This window comes from Spea bombifrons, chromosome 3 (genome assembly GCF_027358695.1).
Source record: "Spea bombifrons isolate aSpeBom1 chromosome 3, aSpeBom1.2.pri, whole genome shotgun sequence".
In the NCBI taxonomy this organism is placed as follows: Eukaryota; Metazoa; Chordata; class Amphibia; order Anura; family Pelobatidae; genus Spea; species Spea bombifrons.
Window position 1 is genome coordinate 42,265,287 of NC_071089.1, and position 22,933 is coordinate 42,288,219.

General features: G+C 41.1%; 1 protein-coding gene across 2 annotated transcripts in view; it reads left to right on the top strand.

Moving 5' to 3' along the window:
• Positions 1-22,933, top strand: part of PHACTR2 (phosphatase and actin regulator 2) — a 222,831-nt gene that overhangs the window by 102,697 nt on the left and 97,201 nt on the right. For both annotated transcript variants that reach the window (XM_053460869.1, XM_053460868.1), the window contains exon 4: positions 6,955-7,098. In XM_053460869.1, the coding sequence (XP_053316844.1) occupies positions 6,955-7,098 (144 nt within the window). The remainder of the gene's footprint in view (positions 1-6,954; positions 7,099-22,933) is intronic.

Genomic DNA, 22,933 nt, shown 5'->3' on the forward strand with positions numbered 1-22,933 from the left:
GCTTTTGGCCACGACTGTAGCATTTCTCTAAGTGACTTGCTTTCTGTAAGTGGCCAGTTTGTGCAAAACCACAGAAGTGCAACACAATAGGTGTAAGAGAAACCAAGGTAAACTAGATATTGTTTCAAATTTGTAAGGTCACACATGCCTCTCAAAGTATGAGGCAGCTTGGAGATCTCACTCAGTGCACAGCATACTACCGTATTTGCTCGATTATAAGACGACCCCCCAAAATCTGAATATTAATTTAAGAGAAAAAGAAAAAGCCTGAATTTAAGACGACCCTATAGGAAAAAAAGTTTTACCAGTAAATGTTAATTCATGTAAACTATGTGAATATTTTTTTTAATAAAATCTATGATTGAGAAAAATATTTTGTTTTTAATTCCTTTTATTTCCAACATACCCCCCAGTTATGCACATCTGCCCCCAGGCTTGTCACTCTGCCCCATAAATGCCTTAAACCCCCTATATGCCACTGTGCCCCATGATATGCCTTTTAACCCTCTAAATGCCACTGTGTCCCATGATATGCCTTTTAACCCTCTATATGCCGCTGTGCCCCATGATATGCGTCCATCGTGCAGACCTTCCCCGACTGTCAGAGAGAATTCCCCGGTGAAGGGAACTTTGATCTCTGACTGCCGGGGAAGGTCTGCGCGATGGATACAGACAACCCCCGCTGCTAACCGCACCTGCTTCCGGCTGCAGCGGAAGTGGTCTACACGAATCGTGTAGATGTCTACCCGCTGCCCGGACAACACACCGGGAGTCAGAAGCACCGGTAAGTTGGGGGGGGGGCAGGAGGATCCAGGTCCCCTGCAGCGCTGCGGGGGATCTGGATTAGGGCTGCAACTAACGATTATTTTAATAATCGATTAGTTGGCCGCTTATTTTTTCGATTAATCGGATAAAAAAATGAAATTTTTTTAAATTTAAAATAATGTAATAAAAAACGTACAATTTACACTTTCATCTCTTTATTGTAATGGCCTCTCTCTCTCTCTCTTTATTCACCTTCTTATTGTACTGACATAATAATAAAAGCTACTAGAACCCAAACACAGTGTTTCTCAAACTAGGTTTTAACCCCTTCAATCCCAGGGGTTTTTGGTACCTCAAAGCCCAGAGCAATTTTGCCATTTTTGGGGTATGTCGGTTTAGCGATGATTCTCTTTTCCTGTGAATAGTGTACCCATGTAAACTATATATTGTTTTTTCAAGGAGAGATAGAGCTTTCGTTTGACACCATAGTTGGATGATTAGCTGAAAATTTAGAATGAGAAATTTAGTAAAAACTAGCGAAGATTAGAAAAATAAACAAATTTTTTTTTACATTTTCCCTCTGAATCCTCACAAAATTAGGTAAAGTGATGGAAAATCCCCTCCAAGTTTATTAATTCAGGTGTCCTGATTTCAGAAATACCCAATTTATATAGATTTTCCAGACTTTTAGGTGTACAATTTTGTATATTTTTTTTCCCCCATACTATTAGGTGTGCAATTTTGTATAATTTGTATGCCTATGGCTTAACGGGTTTGGGGGTTGTGAACAGGGGCAGGAGGGTTATACTGGCTAGATGTTATGCTAGGGCAATGGGAAGTAAGGTTTTTTAATAATTTTTTTTTTATCTTTTTTTATATTTTTTAAATTTTTTTTAATTTTAATTTTTTTACATTTTTTTTTGTATATTATTTTTACACAGAAATGGTTAGAGGTCATCCTAGGGACCTCCTGAACATGCCAGTGATGTCACAATGACATCACAGCTCACATTATATATTTTTTTATATTATTTATATTATTATTTTAATTTATTTAATATTATTTTTTAAATGGACTAACGTTTTTTTTTTCTGCTTTTCTCTTTCAGGACGGGAGGGGGAGTGAGAGACATGGTTTCTCACTCCCCTCCCCGCGATCCCCCTGCACCGATCACACTGATCTCAATGCAGGTCCTCACAGACCTGCATAGAGATTGCAGCTACTCTGTGCCTCATCGGAGGGCAGGATATCCCCGCAGCAGTGACGCAACCTGGAAGGGAATGCCCGATTGCGCGTTTGCAACTGCGATCGGGCACTTTCAACTGTAACAGCTTACCGGCTTTCATGCCGGAAGCTGTTACAGGAGATCGGGCAACAGAAAGCCGTCGATGCAAGGGGGGAGTCCAGCCTGGTCTCCCGTGCAGCGGCAGGGATGTGTCCCTGACGCTGCACGAAGGGCTGGACGTACCGGGACGTCCATAGGGGTTTCTTAGTGGGCGTTTTTTGGAGGTCCCGGTACGTCTATAGGGGATTGAAGGGGTTAATACAAAGTTATTAGTAAATAATAATTCATTTGTTAACTATTTTTAACATTTAATAAAAACTATGAGAAAAAAGCCTTGTTTATATTTTCTTTTATTTACCAAACTGCCCCCAGTTATGCACATCTGACCCCCAGCTTGCCACTCTGCCCCCATATATGCCTTATACCTCCTATATGCCAGAGATTCCACTGTGCCCCCTGATATGCCACTGTGCCAGTGATATGCAACTGAGCCCCCTGATATACCTTTTACCCCCAGATATGTCTTATGCCCCCTTGATATGCCTAATATCGATATGCCTTATACCCCCTATATGCCACTGTGCCCCCTGATATGCCTCATAACTTCCAATATGCCAATAGCCCCCATCTATGCCTTATACCTCCCTATATGCCACTGTGCACCCTGATATGCCACTCCGCCCCCCATAAATGCCCTGCACCACCCTGAAATTCATTATACTCCCTGATTCACCACTCTGCCTCCCCCAGATATGCCACTCTGAAATTCATTATACTCCCCATACTCTACCTCCCCTATACACCTCTCTAACTCCCCCAGATATGCCATTCTGCCTCCCTGAAATTCATTACACCCCCATACACCACTCTGCTACCCTGAAATTCATTATACCCCCCATACACCACTATAACTCACCCATACACCACTCTGCCACCCCCCCTCCCATACACCACTCTGCCTCCCCCTCTCCCATACTCCACTCTGCCCCCCTATACTCCACTCTGCCTCCTCCCCCCTCCCATACTCCACTCTGCCTCCTCCCCCCCTCCCATACTCCACTCTGCCTCCTCCCCCCCTCCCATACTCCACTCTGCCCCCCCATACACCACTTTGCCTCCTCCCCCTCCCATACACCACTTTGCCTCCTCCCCCCTCCCATACACCACTCTGGCTCCTCCCCTCCCGTACACCACGTTGCCTCCTCCCCCCAAATTATATAAGGAGAGGAGTTTTTCAGAGCATTTGCTCTGAAAAAAACTCTTTTTATAATCCATAAAAATCGATTCAACTAATCGATAATGAAAATCGTTGTCAATCTGGATCTTCGTCTCCAAGTCAGACCTATTTGAGGTCTGATTATAAGACGACCCCGATTATAAGACGAGGGGTATTTTTCAAAGCATTTGCTCTGAAAAAAACCTCGTCTTATAATCGGGCAAATACGGTATATGTATGCATGCTTGGAACAGCAGTTCCTGGGTCCATATCGCTGTGGCAAGTGTGAGCAAGTGGCCTCTCTGGAAGCTCACATTGGAGCTCTGAAGAGTCGTATTGAAACATTAAGAGAGATTGGCAATCTTGAGAGGAGTCTCTTGCTCACTGAGCAGTTTTTAGATGATGCCCCTAGCATTGAGGGAGGAGATCAGTCATAAGGGAGACAGACACATAGCTGGGTGACAGTTAAACATGGTTGCAGTGGGGGAGGGAAGAGGAAGAGTGAAGCCAGTCCAGAGTTTTTCCATCCAAACAAGTCCTAACAGCCAGGAAAGCAGCTCATCCAGTGTACAGGGGATCCAAAAGGAAGGGAAGAACAGGCAGGCTGTGGTGGATTCTGTGGCTCTGATCGCAGCAACCGAATGGTTTGATGTCTCTCGTTTGGCTGGGTTAGTCATGTTGCGGACAGAGTGGATAGATTATTTGGAAGGGATAGTGAGGTTCCAGCTGTCTTGATGCACATCGGTACCAATGACATAGTAAAATGAAGATGGAGAGTCCTAAAACATAATTTTAGGAATTTAGGGAGTAAGGTTAAAAAAGGACCTCTAAGGTAGTATTCTCTGAGGTACTAGCTGTACCATACGCTACACCAAAAAGACAGTGGGAGATTAGGCAGCTAAATGCATGGCTGAAGTCTTGGTGTAAGAAGCAGAGCTTTGGGTTTTTAGAGCACTGGGCTGATTTTGCTTTGGGGTACGATCTGTATAGTCGTGATGGCTTACACCTGAATGCAAAGGGGTTTAATGTTCTTGGGGAGAGGGTGGCTAGATGGTTGGAGGAGATTTTAAACTAGGAATGGGGGGGGGGTAAATACCAGGGTAGACAGTATAGAAAGGGAAGGTGCTTTCGTTAGTAACCAGGTGGGTGGATCTGGAGGCTTGGTTTGTACAGATAGTTTGCCCCCCAAAACAAGGACGGAAAGCGCTTGCAGCATGTGTGTTAAAGGTCATGTCTACAAATACTTACAGTTTAGGGAATAAGATACATAATATATCAACAGAAGAAACATGGGGCAAATGAGCATAAAAATAACGATAATACTCCAGGCTTAGCCTGGGCTCAAATGTGCATAAATGGGGGGGGGGGCAGGTTGGGAAATAAAAACAAGAAATGCATTAGGGAGTTGTCCAGCAACTACAGGCCAGTAAGTCTTACATCTGTAGTGGGGAAATTAATGGAAACTCTGTTGAAGGATCAGATTTTTGAACATCTGAAGTCACATGGGTTTCAAGATAAAAAAAAACAATATGGGTTTACCTCAAGATGATCATGCCAAACCAATCTTATAGATATCAAGGTTGTGCAGCAGACATTCCATGTCTACACTGTGTGCATAATTACTAGGCAAGTTGTATTTTTGAGGATTAATTTTAATTAAATCCTCAAAAATGGGGGGCATAAGGCATTTCTGGAAATGTTCTGTGAAATGCCTTTTAACCCCATAAATGCCATATATGGGTATAAGGCAATTCTGGAGGCAGAGTGGCACATAGGGGGTCAAAAGGCATATGATGGGGCACAGTGGCATATAGAGGGTTAAAAGGCATATCATGGGGCACAGTGGCATTTAGAGGGTTAAAAGGCATATCATGGGGCACAGTGGCATATAGGGGGTATAAGGCATTTCTGGGGCAGACGTGCATAACTGGGGGGGGCAGGTTGAAAATTTAAAAAAAATAGTTTACATGAATTAACATTTACTGGTAAAACTTTTTTCCTATAGGGTCGTCTTATATTCAGGCTTTTTCTTTTTTTTCATAAATGAATATTCATATGTATGAATAGACGATATGCCAATCGTCTTATAATCGAGCAAATATGGTACTTTTAATAAAAGCGTGGTTGGACCAAAATTGGACAAAAAAAATCAACAACAAAAAAATCAACAATACTATATATATAATCGCTAACAGCAATCACACCCAGGAAGCCAGTACACGCTAGAACCTGGGCATGATAGGAATGTGATTACAGCCTCCCTATGCCATGCTACCCCCCCACACACACTTACACATTCATGCTATAACACACACTCATTCACAAACATTCATTCACAAACATTCAGCATAAACTACAGCATAAGACCCATCACTCTCACACACTTACTAATCCACTCTCACTGAATGTTTTCCTACCTTTTCACTGTCACTTTCCCTCCTCCTCCTCCTCTTCGTTCTTCCTCTTGGCTCTTCTTCTGTGTCCTGTCCTGCATCAGTTGCCGTGCGCGTCACAGGAGAGCAGGATCGGAGGTCTGCATTAACAGACCTCCCACTTCCTTGATTGACTTAAAGCCGGTTTGAGGGAGATCTTTGATCTCCCCAACCAAGCCTGCTCCTCTAGAGACGGACATTACTGTCTGTCTCTGGAGGGGTGCCGGCGTGGTGGTACCCCCCTGATGAGTGACACCCCCTGATAAGTGGCACCCCCATGATGCCAAAGAGTGGGCTTCTCTCAAAGTGTGTGCGCTATCTTTTCTGGGCAGTCAAGACGTTTGGCATTTATTAATAAGTTCAGATCCCTGGGGTGTGCCGCCATGGGAAAAAGAGGGAGTTTCACAAGCTTGCTCCCTACCAGGGGAGAGAAGAAGGGACTGAGAAAAAATATAATAGAATATTGTCAATAAAATTGTTGACTAGGGGATTTGTGTGTCTCACTTCTAAAACACCAAATGCATATTTACTTATTATTTTTTTGTTTGTTAAAAAACACAATTTTTATTGAGGTCAAGAGGGACAAATATCATATAATAACGTGACCATCACAATCATGGGAAGAGGAACAAAAGGTACTTAAAGTATTAGTTTAAGGGTGTGCACACTTATGCAACCAGGTTATTGTGAGGTTTTTTTCCCGTCAAAGATTTCAGCTTGTTTTGCAATTGAATTGTTCACGTTATAGGTCACATTAAAGGTGGAAAAAGTTTTGACATGATGTATCTTTGTCTCATTCTTTAAAATCACAAGAACCTGCCATTTTAACGGGGTTGTGTAGACTTTTTATATCCACTGTAATTGCAAACTGGTTTGCTAATGATCAGTTAGCTAATCCAAGTTAAAGTTTAAAAATCTAACACAAAGTGCCACTGGAACACAGGAGTGATGGTTACTGATAAAGGACCTATTTACGATATTCCATCAACAATCAGCCATTTTCATTAACAATGTCTACACTTTCTTTAAAAAACAAGTGCCTCCAAACTTTTGAACTGCAGTGTACTACCAGCCTTTTAAAGCTCCAGTTCACATATATCAAAAAGAATGGTAGCTTAAAATAAAACTATTGTAGATGTCATAAAGTCTCCTCTAATTTAAGGGCTATTACGTTAGACTGATTGTAATTATTTTACTTGTATTCTATTATATTATATTGCTGCTGTATACCTACTTTTATCCCTATTCCATGTAGATGGTGATGTTCCATTTAATGTTGGTACCTCTAATGGTCACACAATGCCAAACATTGAAGAACCTCAGGATAAGAAACCAGTGGCAGAAAATAGATTAATAGGTGCTGTACTGGAAGAAAAAAATGAAGATAAAGATAATAAAGGTAAATTATTATGGTACATAAATTATATTACATCATTTAATCTTTTATTGCTGTATAATGGACCTGTGTTCTTTAACTCAAAATCTTGCCTCCAAGAAAAATATAATTTTTTACACGAAGATTAAGCTACCTTAAAAATAGAGCTTTTTATGAGTTGTTTAATGAGATATTTGATACTCCACAATTCCCCTTTTTTATTTTTACACAGATAATACATAGTTTAATTCCTACAGACATAACATCAAACAGAAAAAAATAGATACACCTGTTGGAGAACACTTCTGTCAGCCTGGACACTTTTATTAAAAGTAAGTAACACACCAAAATTGGACAGAAAAAACAATAACACTACTAATATATACCGGTATATGATTAACAGCAATCACACTCCTATCATGCCAAGTCAGCCAGTACATGCTGGAATCTGGGTATGCCTTGGCATTATAGGAGTGTGATTGCTGTTAATCATATATATATTAATGTTGTTTTTTTTCTCTAATTTTGGTGCGTTACTTACTTTTAATATTTTTTTATTTTTTTAAATTTTCATTTCGGTGCATGTTTAATATATATATATATATATATATATATATATATATATATATATATATATATATATATATTTCAGTATCAGGCTGCTGATACATATAATAAGTCTTGCATTTAAACGTGACCATGTGAGACTTCTGATGCGGAGAGGGTTAGTGATGGTTCTTGAGGACTGCCTCAGTTGCAAGGTAGTACCCTGTACCGTAAACCATCAGGTATGGGTGTTCATGGACACACACACCTCTACTGAAGTCACAATGTTCCATGCCATCATGGAAGATTTTCTGGTGCGCATTTTCACGACAGCATAGAACTCTATGATCAATCTTCCAGAAAAGCTTTTATGCCAAAGAGACAATTTGTGTATAGTGTATGGTCTCAGAGGAAAGAGCAAAATTGCAGACCAACTAAGGTTTATTTGCAAAATTTACTAGAAGCAGCAATTCATGTGTTGTCTAAATGGATCAGCACCTTTAAAGCATACATGACCCTTGCACTGCTCATACCCAGGAGGTTCCCCATTTCCCAAACCCGAAATAAAAGACAGACACCAGCAGGATTGGATTTAGAAAAGGCCGAGACATTTATTTAACAAATGTCTCGACATGTCTCGAGTGGCATATTGGAAGTTATAAGGCATATCAGGGGGCACAGTGGCATATAGGGGGTATAAGGCATATCGATATTAGGCATATCAGGGGGCATAAGACATATCTGGGGGTAAAAGGTATATCAGGGGGCTCAGTTGCATATCACTGGCATATAAGGAGTAAAAGGCATTATTATTCTTATTACATTAATTTAAATTTAAAATAATTGCATTTTTTATCCGATTAATCGAAAAAATAATCGGCCAACTAATCGATTATTAAAATAATCGTTAGTTGCAGCCCTAGTGCAGATAATTTATTAGGGTGCAGTGGATTGAAGAAGCTGTATATAGTTCATTACTGATATACTGTGACTGCATCAGAGCTTTGTTTTCCTTTTTTATGCAATAATTGATTTACTTCAGGGCTGTTTGTTTCAATTTAAATTAAATGTAGGAGCCAGTGCGTCAATTATTGTTCCTAATTCCTATTAAATAGTGCTTTACACTTCTTCATGCTTTATTTATGGACAACACAAAACAAAAACTCGTTAGTAAATATTAGTCTGGTTATGTAAGTGTGAGTGTTTTTAGATGTGTGTGCTAGTATGAATGTTTGGGCACATCAATGTTAATGTCTTTGTATGTGTGTTACTATGTGTTAGTGTTAAATGTCTAGTTGTGTTAGTGTCTGGATGTGTTAACATTGAGCTTATGTACATGAGTGTCTGGGTGTTTGTTAGTGTGAGTGCCCCTCTCGAGGCCAGGCTCTGAATCCACCCATGGTCTTCCAGTGCCTGCTACTGCTGCTCCTCCTCCTCTATCTTTTTCCTTACTCTGGGTGACCATTTTTTTCTTATATTGGGGAATATGTGGCTAAAAGTCTGTCTGCCAGTGCCTGCCCAGTGCCTTACTGCTGCTGCTCCTATATCTCCTTTCTTAATATTAGGGAAATTTATTCCTGCACCAAATGGTTGTATGTGTCTGTCTGCAAGTGCCTGCCCAGGCCCAGTGCCCTACTATTGCACTTTATCTCCCTCCTTACTCTGAGGGATTAATCCTTGTTCTTTTTTTCTAATACTGGTGTAAATTTAGTCCTGTACAATCTGATTGTGTCTGTCTGCTTGTGCTTGCCATGTATCTGCTGCTGCAGCTCAGTATGCTTCCTTATTCTGAGGGATCAATAATTTCCCTTAATATTTTATTTTTTAACGTTTTTATTGAGTTTTCAAATAGAGAAACAAAAACAAGGAAACCAGGGTACAACATAATAAGAAACAAGTTGCATTGCACAATGACACAGTACCCCAGTAACGTCTCCCAAATGACCATTGAATGAGAAAAAAAAAGAAAAGAACACTTATATTTTAAATTCTCCATAAATTTGGCGGGGCCGTGAGTTTCATCATAAATAAATCCAAGTCCCAAGCGTTATGAATGCATTCCGTAAACCTCCTCACTTCCCGGACCTAGGGATTCAATGGAGGGGTTAAGTCTATCTGTTATCTGGGAGTTAGAATTCCCAAACACCCTGTCCCCCTTTTTTTATGTGAATTACAGACCATTGACGAAGAGGCTTCCAAAGGAATTGACGGAATGGCAAAACTTGCCGCATTCCTTCTCAGGCAGAATTGCCCTCATTAAAATCTTTCCACAGATTATTATACTTTATTCAGTCCCTCCCTCTATTTTTTAAAAAGAGGGATGATAATGCCCTGACAACAGCCTTTCAGAGGTTCATTTGGTGCTCTAAGCACGCAAAAATATCTACATCCACTTTACAGCTGAGAAAACAACACCTAGGCTACAACTTACCGGTGATTAGAGACTATACTGTCAAAGCTCTTTATCGTCTGGGGCAGCCTTGTAAAGCTTAGCAAAATAGTCACCGAAGGCCTCATTGATACTCGCCATCGCTGACACCAACTTATTTGGGGAGACTTCCAAGTGCGTAATATTATGCCTCTACCCGAACTGTAAAAAGGTATCTGCTATTTGTTTAGTTTGTGTGTAGTGGCGCTTGTTTTCTGCTGTTGGGTCTTGTGTGTACTTTAAAAGTGCTGCAGCAGCGTCCCCTGTAAGGTGATTATATTTAGCAGTCCACTGTTAAGACTTTTGCGCTGAGTACGAAATGATATGCCCCCTAATCACTACCTTGGCCTTTTTCCATAAAAGCACAGGATTCTCCACCTGCTCTATGCTGTCATCGACTAAATTCCCCCATGTTGCCTCCAAAAGGATTTCAAGTTATCACTCATTAGATATTGGAGGAATCGCCAGTGTCTAGTGTAAGATGTTGTGGCCTGAAGATCCAGCTGAAGAATGGATGCATGATCAGAGGTAAGGATATAACAAATTGAACTATGTGAGATATGAAGAACAAGAGAGGGAGAGACCAGGAAGAAATCTTTCCATGAGGGAGTGGGCGCTAGACACATGGGTGTAATCATGAGTTCTTGGATGGGCTGCTCACTAAGGATCAAGTGTAAGTTGCGCTTAAGTAGGTCAATATCCCCTAATATTTAAAATTTTGGGGGAAAGAGAGAGTTAAGATGGAATAAAGAAAGCAGAAAATAGCAAAGAGAAGGCTAGATGAAGAGAGAGAGAGGAGAGAAGAGAAAAAGAGAAAGAATTGTCACACTGAAGGGATCTGATGCACCAGGTGGATCCAAAAGCAGGTACCTGCTTAGTTAGTGGTTAGTGGGGGTAGGTAGTGGAGTGGGAGAAGATAAGACAGCTGGGAACCAGGCACATAGCTGGGTGACAGTTACACGTGGTAGCAGAGGGGGAGGGAAGTGGAAAGGTTTATCTAGTCCTGACCTTGTACAGCCTAACAGATTTGCCTGCTTGAGTGAAGATGTTGAGTGCATCAGCTCAGGAGTAGCTTTACTGGAGGAAGCTTAGAGAGGGAACAGCCCCTGTTGTACAGGTGGGGTTGAGAGTGTGAGAAAGGCTAGACAGGTTGTGGTGGTAGAGGACTCTACAGTTAAGAGAATAGATAATGTGCCGATCTGATTGGCTCAACTGGACGGTTTGCTGTCTCCCGGGTGCTTTGGGTCTAGCATGTTGCTGACCGAGTGGATGGATTATTGGAAGGGGCTGGGGAAGACCCGGCTGTCATGGTCAATATGTGATTAGGAAGTAAACGGAATAAAAGGACCTCCAAGATGGTAGTCTCAGAAATATTACCTGTGCTGCGTGCAACAGTAGAAAGACAGCAGAGAGAAGGGAGGTTAATGTGTGGCTAAAGTAATGATGTAGGAAGGATTTTGGCTTTTTTAGAGCACTGGGCTGATTTTGCACTTCGGTACAATCTTTATAGTCATGTTGGATTGCACCTAAACTGAAGAGGGTGTGCTGTGCTGGTGGACAGGATGGCTAGAAGTTTGGAGGGGATTTTAACCCTTTTGTGGCAATGGCTTATTTTATTTTTTGTACCCTTTGTGACAAAGGCTGTTAACATTTCTGCGGTGCTCATGTTTAGCTGTAATTTTATTCTTTCTCGTTTACTAAACACATAAGTTATATATTGGGTTTTTTCAGGACAAGAAGGGCTTTCTTTTGATGTCATTATTTTGATTGTATCATATTAATCTGGTAATTCTTCCCCCGTGTGCTATTTCGGGTATCTTTGAAGCTGGCCAATACAATTTACACAATCAAGCCATATATATATATATATATATATATATATATATATATATATATATATATTTATTATTTTTATTTTTTTATTTTATTCGAATTTAAACGTACACAACTGTAATAAATTCAAAGATATACAGTTATACATACATCCAGCAACATTAGTAACAGCCATAAATTAAGACCATCAACTAAATTAATCTCTACAAATCTGAGTCTAAGAATTAGGTATTCATATGTCCCTAACGAGTAGTTACGGTAGCATTTGAATATACAATGCAGCGTTAAGTTAGGGCCTTGAGGGCTGTATTGAAATTATATGGAACATAAAAAATAAAAATCACACCAAGGAACAATACAAAACACATACATCCATCGGTGGCAGCGGAGGAGGTCCCCAGCGGTTACCATCAGCAATATGGGAAGGTCACCAGAACAGTGATCCCATTGGGGTATTTTTCCAAATTTGTTTGCTAGGTAAGTATAAAGTAAGTAAGACTAAAAAACCCAAGGATTAAATTGAAGTAAACCAAATTCAAGATTTTTATCTTTTTTAATATCCCAGATTTAAGAATGTTACATGAAGCTGCAAAGTCCATGCACGTATTGTGCATGAACATTGTGCATGAGTATTGTGCATGAACATTGCAGCTTCATGTAACATTCTTAAATCTGGAAAACCCAGCCCAAGGGATCTATAGCTCCTTGTTATCGTTTTCTGACTAATTGTAGATTTACCATGTTTCCAAACAAATGAGAATTTATCCAGAATACACCCAGAAACTCGAAGTGGTACAGTCCTAAACAAATACAAGATTTTTGGAATCAAGTAAGATTAGAGTAACAAATTAATTCTTCCTAGCCAGGAAAATTCCAACTACTTCATTTTTTCGATTTGGAGAAGATCTTTCATCAGGATTTAAAAATTAATGGGGACTAGATTCATTAAATTAAATGTAAGTCTGATTCCAAGGTAGTCCACCCAATCATTTGAATAGTCAAAATGATAACGGTCAGAAATGAAAAGCTTTTGCTGAGGAGAAAGATAAGCGGTCATCACCTGTGTTTTAGGAAGGTTTAACTTATAATTAGATTATGCACTGAACTCTTGAACAGCCGACAGGACCGCAGGGACAGATACCTCCGGATCAGTCAGAGAATAATATCAATCCAGTAAGTGAGAATAATATCATCTGCATATAGAGTTATTTTAGAAGACTGCTCCTTAAATGTAATCCCCTTAATTTCATGTGTTGATCTAATCAATATAGCTAAAGGCTCGACTGATAGAGCATAAAGTACAGGAGCCAGCGGGCATCCCTGTCGGTTGCCGTTGTTAATATAAAAAAAGGGTCCTGTCACCTTAGCGCTAGGGTTAGTATATAGGGCCATTGTGCTTTTTTTGAAAAGGCCAGTAATCCCAACAGCGTCCAAGATGGCATTCAAACAATTCCAGTTTACTCTATCAAATGCCTTCTCGGCATCTAGAGCCAGGAAGACAGAGGGAGTAGAGGAGGAATGAACCCATGTGATCAAATCGATTAACTTGCGAGTGTTATCCTCTCCGGATCTACCTCTGATAAACCCGGACTGGTCTGGATGTATCAGATCTGCTATTATTACATTCAATGTATCAGCCAGAATTTTAGAATAAATCTGTGTATCAAGATTAATTAACAAGATTGGTCTATAGTTTGTAAAAAAACTCAGATCTTTCACAGTCTTTGGAATTGGGCAGATTGAGGCTTGCAGGAATTCCTTTGGAGCGACACCATCCTCTGCTATACTCTATACTCTTAAATACCGCTGCAGCGGAAGTTGTCTACGCAAATCAAGTAGAGCTCTACACGCTGCCCGGACTAAGCACCGGGGACTCAGAAGCACCAGTAAGTTGGGGGGGGGCATAACACAGGAGGATCCAGGTCCCCTGCATCGCTGCGGGGGATCTGGATCTTAGTCTCATAATCAGACCTATTTGAGGTCTGATTATAAGACGACCCCCATTATAAGACGAGGGGTATTTTTCAGAGCATTTGCTCTGGAAAAAAACCTTGTCTTATAATCGAGCAAATACGGTAATTAATCTTAATTTATCATGTAATTAAGATAGATATGTCAGCATAACCCCTTAAATACTGTTCATGATTTAAAGCGGGACATAAACCCAGATTAATTCCAATTATGGGTAATCGACATAAATTTGTTTAAGCGTTATCCTACTCAGATTGTCATCACTAAAAGGGAAAAAATATAAAATAAGCAAAATATCCATTATCCATTTAAGAAACGTAGTCACTAATCGTACACAATGTAATGCAAAATCAGATAAATTCTATATCTAGAAATGATCACCTAGTATATACAAATTCATTGAACAATGAGAGAAAATAAATAAATATATATATATATATATATATATATATATATCCAAAGCATAATAAAGTGTATACGATTCATTTAAGTTATCGTAGTGATAATTAATAAAGTGAAATAATTAATATGGAAAGCAGCAGGGTACTCTATTCACCACTCGTGATCCTTAATAAGAAAAAAATATTTCAGGTTTAGCCTACTTAAGTTCTCATCAGCACCTAGTTGATATGAGAATCACGGGAATATCCTATATTGTGTTCGTAAAAATAATGATAAAAAGACAGAAATAAAAAAACAAAATGAAAACAAACAAACAAACTCCCCCAAGCTTCAGCGATAAGAAGCTTTAACTTAGGTACATCATCCAAAATAAGATCTTATTATCAATCAGTTTGTCTCATCAGATTTATCCAGTTATATAATTAATGTTTTTGCTTTGTCTGGGTCTTCAAAGATATAGACTTGTTTAAATGACCCAAGTCTAGTTGGGTAGAGCCATCTGTACAAGATCCCCATCTTTCTCAAAGAAAGAGTTACATCAGTAAATTTGCGCCTATTATTTCTTGTACATAAAGACAAGCCTGAAAATAAAGCTACATTTTTATACGGATCTGGAAATAATTTGGCTCTAGCTGCCTGATAATTGCATCCCTTGGGTTATCCGAGGTATTAAGGCTTCTTGGTTTTGGTAGTCAGTGCAATCGTTCAAAGGGATGATTACCCAAATTTTCTTCTTTAGTTACTGTAGAGATACAATTCTTACAGTATGCCTCCAACTGCTCCTTGAATCCTCCAGGATTTCTCTAATAGGAAGGTTTCTCCTTCTTGAACGGTCTTCCAAGTCCGCTAGTTTGAGTTCTAATTTATTTAAATCTTCTTTCATTAATTTATTGTGTGCTTGTAAATGCTCAATTTCAGATGCTCGGTTGCCCAGATTTTCTGCAATTAATTGAATCTCCTGCTGGAGATCAGACAGGTTTTCTTTAATGTCAGCTTTGATTCGCAAATTCTCCAAGGCCTTCACTTGAGCGTCATTGGATAACGGTTCTGTTTGAACATAATCCCCATCAGCTGGGTTGGATCGCTCAGGAGTGACCATAGCACCAGAAAGTGATTTCCTGAATAGGTTACCGGATTTAGGGGAATAATATCCATTTATTGCGCTCATCGATGTCATATTTCGCGCCTTTTCTCTGTCCCTCTCCTTATCTATCTTTGGAGGCATTTCGAAACTGATCCGAGGAAGGCTATTGAGTAGAAATTCTGAGTTGAGATAATTATTTGTAGACTAAAGGGCAAAAATCATACATTTCCCAAAATTGCAGACAATATAGAGTTTAATATAAGCGAAATTTTTAATCTTCTGGTTGTGAGCTGTATACGCAGCTCACAACTGGACTTAAGCCACTCAAACCAAAATCAGGCAAGTTAGGTATAAGACACTTAAATATGTGCCAACAGGCAAGTGGCTTTTGGTAATAAGTTGGCCCTAAGGCTCTTATTAGATTATTATCTCTCAACAAGGAGGCCAGACACCAGAGCACTAATTTGAAACACGTGAGCTGTGCCAGTGCAGTAGTATGTGTTAATACCAGCAGTTTCAGGGTTAACTCATTGTTTCCCAGGACTGTCTGTTATCTGCAAGAGGCTTCTTTAAAGTACAAGCACATACATCAGTAGGAGACAGGTGGGTCCAGGAGACACTTAAAGATTTAAAAGCTTTAACAGTTGTCTGCAGCTCAGCGTCTAGAGGCTTCTCCAGTAGGTCCGATATCCTCTGGTCTAGTGCGTCTTTGGAAGCGGCGTTTCAAAGCTTCCAGCACTTCTGACCCACTGCCCCAGCTTAATTAATCACAGGAAAGGGTTGAAGCTTGAGGCTGCTAAGCACCACTCCACTACACCCATCACTCAGCCACACCTCCATACGTGCATAAATGTATAGTTCCAGAGTACAGTGATACAGAGCATGGGCTTGTCTGACTGTTTGGGGGGCAAAGGGGACATATTTGGGGCATGCACATTTTTTCAATGTTGAACTTTGACATTTGGTGATCCTGTGCCCATGTCCTATTTAGTACATCTTTGAGCCTGGCCAATTCACTGTGCCCAATAAAACCATATATTTCTGAAAACTAGACACTCCAGGGTATTTCAGATGCGTATATTTTAACTCTTTGCATGCACACATTTTGCCACCAGCCTTTGTCAATGTTTTCAGTAGTATTTTTTGTGTGTATTTTTTCCACACACGTTGTACTTTAGGTATGAATTTATAGCTCCTGGTATATGTCAGTGTCACACAACACCCCAATATGTGTTCAGCAACATCTCCTGCGTACAGTGATACCCACATGGGTTTGTAGGGTTGTTTGAGTGCTAAAAGGCCATTTTGTGATGTGTGCTTTTGTGTTAATTGGGCCATTGTTGAACCTGGCCAATGCAATTTACCCCATCAAATCATAAAGTTTTGTTAAAAGTAGACACCCCATGGTCATTTAACATGCCAGTATTTTAGCTCTTTCAACTTGCTCATAAAAATATTTTTATATACCGCCGTATAAGACGACTTTTTAACCTGAGAAAATCTCAATTGTCGGGGGTCGTCTTATACCCGATGAGCAGGGCTGGTTGAGGAGATCACGACCTCCCTCTAACTAGCCCAACACTAGGAAGCTCGAGGTCTGGCACTTCAGACCTCGGCTTCCGTGCTCCCTAATCAGTACGCGCCGGCTGTTGATGCCGAGCGCGGGGAACGTCATGTCCCGGCGCTCGGCATCAATTGCCGCTGCGTAGTGATGAGGGAGCAGTAAAGCAGAGGTCTGAAATGACAGACCTCACGCTCCCAAAACTGGGTGGAAGAAAGAAGATGAGAAAGGTAAGAGATGGGGAGAAAGGGGTGTGAGTGCAGTGTATGTGTATATATGTTGGTGTGAGATGGTCAGTGTATGTGTATGGTCAGGTGTGTGTAAGAGCAGTGTGTTTGTAAGCTGGTGTGTGTATATATATATATATATATATATATATATATATATATATATATATATATATATATAGATAGATATATATACCGTATTTTCTCGATTATAAGACGACCCCCCGAAATCTGAATATTAATTTAGGAAAAAAAGAAAAAGCCTGAATATAAGACGACCCTATAGGAAAAAAGCTTTACCGGTAAATGTTAATTCATGTAAACTATTACATTTTTTAATAAAAGCTATGATTGAGAAAAATATTTTTTTGTTTTTATTTCCTTGTATTTTCCAACCTGCCCCCCAGTTACGCACATCTGCCCCCAGGCTTGCCACTCCAATATGTCACTGTGGCCCATGATATGCCTTTTAACCCCCTATGTGCCACTCTGCCTCCAGAAATGCCTTATACCCCTATATCCCATTCTGGCATTTGGGGGTTTAAAAGCCATATTATGGGGCAGAGTGGCATATAGGGAGGTATAAGGCATTTCAGGAGGCAGAGTGGCATATAGAGGGTTAAAAGGCATTTCTGGAGGCAGAGTGGCATTTAGGGGGTTAAAAGGCATTGTATAGAGCACTCTGCCTCCAGAAATGCCGTATACCCCTATATGCCACTCTGGCATTTAGGAGGTTAAAAGGCATTTCAGGAGGCAGAGTGGCGTTAAGGGGGTTAAAAGGCAATTCACAGAGTGCTCTGCCTCCAGAAACGCCCTATGCCCCCATTTAACACCCCCCGTCCCCACACACTTACCGGTGCTTCCAATTTCCTGTTGTATTGCCGGGGCAGCGGGTTGACGTCTACGCGATTCGCTGCAGCCGGAAGGAGGTGGAGTTGGCAGCGGGGGTTTGTCTGCGTCCATCGCGCAGACCTTCCCCGGCTGTCAGAGATCAGAGTTACACCTCCTTCCGGCTGCAGCGTAAGTTGTCTACGTGGATTGCGTAGACGTCAACCCGCTGCCCCGGCAATACAGCAGGAAATTGGAAGCACCGGTAAGTGTGTGGGAGGTGGGGGGGCGGTGTTGAATGGGGGGGAGAGACAGAAGGATCCAGGTCCCCTGCAGCATTTGCTCTGAAAAAAACCTCGTCTTATAATCGAGCAAATACGGTATATATATATATATATATATATGCGGCCTATATTCGGGGTCTAGCGTTCGACGCCCGGGACATGCAGTCCCGGGCGCCGGGCAGGCAGCGGGGTCAGGATACAGATCCCCCGCAGCGGTGCAGGGGACCTGTATCCTACTGTCTGATACGCTCAGACAGCCTCCCCTGCCAGCACTTTCCACGGGGGGAGTACCGGCACGGGAGGTTGTCTAAGCGCATCGCGTGGACGTTCACCGGCAGCGGCGATGCGCCGCTGCCGGTGAACGTCCGCATGATGCATTTTACATCCCCCCCCCCCGACTTACCAGAGCAGACTCCCGGGTGTCTTGCAGGGCCGGCGGAAGACATCTACGCAATACGCGTATACAACTTCCGGTGCCGGCATTTCCGCTGAGTGCTGGCACCGGGAGTTGTATACACGATGTGCATAGATGTCCCCCTCCGGCCCCGCAAGACACCCGGGAGTCTGCTCTGGTAAGTCGGGGGGGGGGACAGAGTGGCAGCATATCTCCGGGGGGGGAGGACAGAGTGGCAGCATATCTCGGGGGGGAGGACAGAGTGGCAGCATATCTCGGGGGGGAGGACAGAGTGGCAGCATATCTTGGGGGGGGAGGGACAGAGTGGCAGCATATCTCGGGGGGGGGAGAGGACAGAGTGGCAGGATGTTTTTTTGGTGCTTTTTTAAAGAATAAAACTTTTTCTTTAAAAAGTACCAAACTTTTAGGGTGCGGCCTATATACGGGGGCGGCCTATATCCGAGCCAATACGGTATATATATATATATATATATATATATATATATATATATATATATATATATATATATATATATATATATATATATATATATATATATGTATGTGCGTGTGTGTGTAAAGGCAGGGGTGTGTGGTGAGGGCAGTGTATAAATGTGTATGTATGGACAGGCGTATGTTAGTATGTGTATATATATATATATATATATGTGTGTGTGTGTGTGTGTGTGTATAAGGGCAGTTTATGTATGTATATGTCTGTATAACAACCAGCCAATAACCGGTAAGGTACATCGCTTGGAAAAAAAACAGTGGAAAATATTTTGAGATGTTACCATTTAAAAAAAAAAAAATTTTTTACACTTTTTATTTTATTTTTTATTATTTTTTTGTTTTCATTTATTTTACTAATCACATTGTGATTGGAAAGCTGGGCTCCATTGACTGCAAGTGGAGCCAGAGTTATCAGGAGGGTCTGAGAGAGACCCTCTTTGAAACTTTTTCAACTCTTTTATTTTTTGAAAGCATGCGCTGCCATCTTGCGAGTCCTGGGGTGGGAGTTCGGTGTCGCTGAATGCCTCACTATGGAGGCATTTCGGCGACATCATTGAAGTTTTAAAACGGGCGTCTGTCCGGGGGAGGGGCCAGACATGATGCCGATCTCAGTGTTGAGGAATGCCTCGACATCGAGGCATTACAGCAACACCGTTTGGGTGCATAAAGCGAACGTAGATCGCTTTCTGCACCCGTGTAAAGCCATGACGGTCCTGGCACGTCAATTGTCGCTAACTGGATGTTAGTGCATGACGTGGTCGGACCTTTAATTGTCATTGAGGGGTTAAATTAGTGGTAAGGGGGGAGGGACACAGAAATGTAGAAAATGGAAATAGCACAGACAGGAGAGGGGCTTTAAATCAGAACAAAGGGATGGGAGGAAAATGTGAAAGCTTTGAGGGTAGATATCAGCTGGGGCAAAAAAAGGAAATCAACTACTGGTTGGAATGTTATATACCACCTAATGTTATTGGAAAGCTGGGCTCCATTGACTGCAAGTGGAGCCAGAGTTCTCAGGATGGTCTGAGAGAGACCCTCTGAAACTTTTTCAACTCTTTTATTTTTTGAAAGGATGCGCTGCCATCTTGCGAGTCCTGGGGTGGGAGTTCGGTGTCGCTGAATGCCTCACTATGGAGGCATTTCGGCGACATCATTGAAGTTTTAAAACGGGCGTCCGTCCGGGGGAGGGGCCAGACATGATGCCGATCTCAGTGTTGAGGAATGCCTCGACATCGAGGCATTACAGCAACACCGTTTGGGTGCATAAAGCGAACGTAGATCGCTTTCTGCACCCGTGTAAAGCCATGGCGGTCCTGGCACTTCAATTGTCGCTAACTGGATGTTAGTGCATGACGTGGTCGGACCTTTAATTGTCATTGAGGGGTTAAACTAGTGGTAAGGGGGGAGGGACACAGAAATGTAGAAAATGGAAATAGCACAGACAGGAGAGGGGTTTTAAATCAGAACAAGGGGATGGGAGGAAAATGTGAAAGCTTTGTGGGTAGATATCAGCTGGGGCAAAAAAAGGAAATCAACTACTGGTTGGAATGTTATATACCACCTAATGTTATTGGAAAGCTGGGCTCCATTGACTGCAAGTGGAGCCATAGTTCTCAGGAGGGTCTGAGAGAGACCCTCTTTTAAACTTTTTCAACTTTTATTTTTTGAAAGGATGCGCTGCCATCTTGCGAGTCCTGGGGTGGGAGTTCGGTGTCGCTGAATGCCTCACTATGGAGGCATTTGGCGACATCATTGAAGTTTTAAAACGGGCGTCCGTCCGGGGGAGGGGCCAGACATGATGCCGATCTCAGTGTTGAGGAATGCCTCGACATCGAGGCATTACAGCAACACCGTTTGGGTGCATAAAGAGAACGTAGATCGCTTTCTGCACCCGTGTAAAGCCATGAAGGTCCTGGCATGTCAATTGTCGCTAACTGGATGTTAGTGCATGACATGGTCGGACCTTTAATTGTCATTGGGTAACACGTTGATTATTGGGGATTTTAATTATCCAGACATAAAGTGGATCAGAGGGACTAGTAGTTCTGCAAGGGGATTCAGGGTTTTGAACCTGTTAAATGACACCTACGTGTCACAACTGGTACAAGCACCAACTAGAAAGGACTCTTGTCTGGATCTTGTTATAACAAACAATGTTGATGTATTGTCAAACATTCAAGTAGGGGAGCACTTGGGTAATAGTGATCACAATATGGTGTCTTTTGAAATAAACTCAAAAAATAAATTGCCCATGGGGAATGCTAAAACATATAATTTTAAAAAGGCCAATTTCAATAAGATAAGGACAGCTTTGCAACATATTGACTAGCATAAACTCTTTAGTGAAAAAAAAACAGAGGAAAAATGGTATATCTTCAAACAAATATTAGAAAAGTACACTTCTCAGTATGTACCATTGGATAATAAATATAAAAGAAACGGATTGAAACCAATGTGGCTTAGTGGGGAAGCCAATAATAAGGAAGCCAATAATGCATGCAAAAATGGGAACAGATGGGCTAAACTAGAAAATGAGAAAGTGATAGCCAAAGAGAGCAAAACCAACCCCAAAAAATTCTGTAAAAAAAAAAATAAATTCTAAAAAAAAAAAAAAAAATAATGAAAGTGTAGGGACATTGAAAACAGAGATGGGTGTGTTAGTTAATGAGGACCAGGAAAAAGCAGAAACTTTAAATAACTATTTTTCCTCAGTATATACAGTATCTCACAAATGTGAGTACACCCTCACATTTTTGTAAATATTTTATGTCTTTTCATGTGACAAGACACAATCCACTAAGGGGCGCTCGTGTGATCCGGTTTTTATATATCACAATATATGTGTGATGATCTGGATCCTTTCAACCAAGCCTCAGAATCCGTGTGTGTTACATACAAGAGAACACAGACATATAAAACCATAGGGTAATAGCATCTAAAACTGAAAACGCTGAGATGGGAATGCACTTACAGTTGGTCAGATATAAGGTGCCTATGATTTCCCCGTTGTCATCTGGTCCTCGTTCTTCTGGATGCCCTCGATTCCTTCGCAACCCGGTGTCCGGTAAGTGTTTTTGTTTAGGCAAGGTGAGTATTAATAAATTATATATGATTCCACAGGGAATTTTAATAAAGCCCAATACTAATATAAAGACTCAAATTAGCGTATTCACCATGTAAATATTTTGTACAGATCAATATTACAATTACGCATGAGACGTCCTTAAAAACATAAATAAAAAGTCCAGTAATGTAAAAGTCTTTCAATAAAATATTCCTTTAAAATCTCTCGACGCGTTTTGCCAAATTGGCTTCCTCAGGAGTATCTTCTCTTGGTTGTCCGGCGATCTTTTATGTGTAAGGCGCCATGTTTCTCCTCCTGTAATATTTGGCACCTGGAGAGTGCTGTCAAAAGGGTTGCACCTGTGCGTCCGGTAAAAAGAAAGAAAGGAACATTTTTTCATTTTGCTCTATCTTTTCTCACTTACACTGGTTTTCACATTTATTTGTTTTTGTTTTCATGTGACAAGACTGAGGAAATGACACTCTGCTACAATGTAAAGTAGTAAGTGTACAGCCTGTATAATAGTGTAAATTTGCTGCCCCCTCAAATATAACTCAACATACAGCTATTAATGTCTACACCTTGGCAACAAAAGTCAGTATACCCCCAAAGTGGAAATGTCCAAATTGGGCCCAAAGTGTCAATATTTTGTGTGGCCACCGTTATTTTCCAGCACTACCTTAACCCTCTTGGGCATGGAGTTCACCAGAGCTTCACAGGTTGC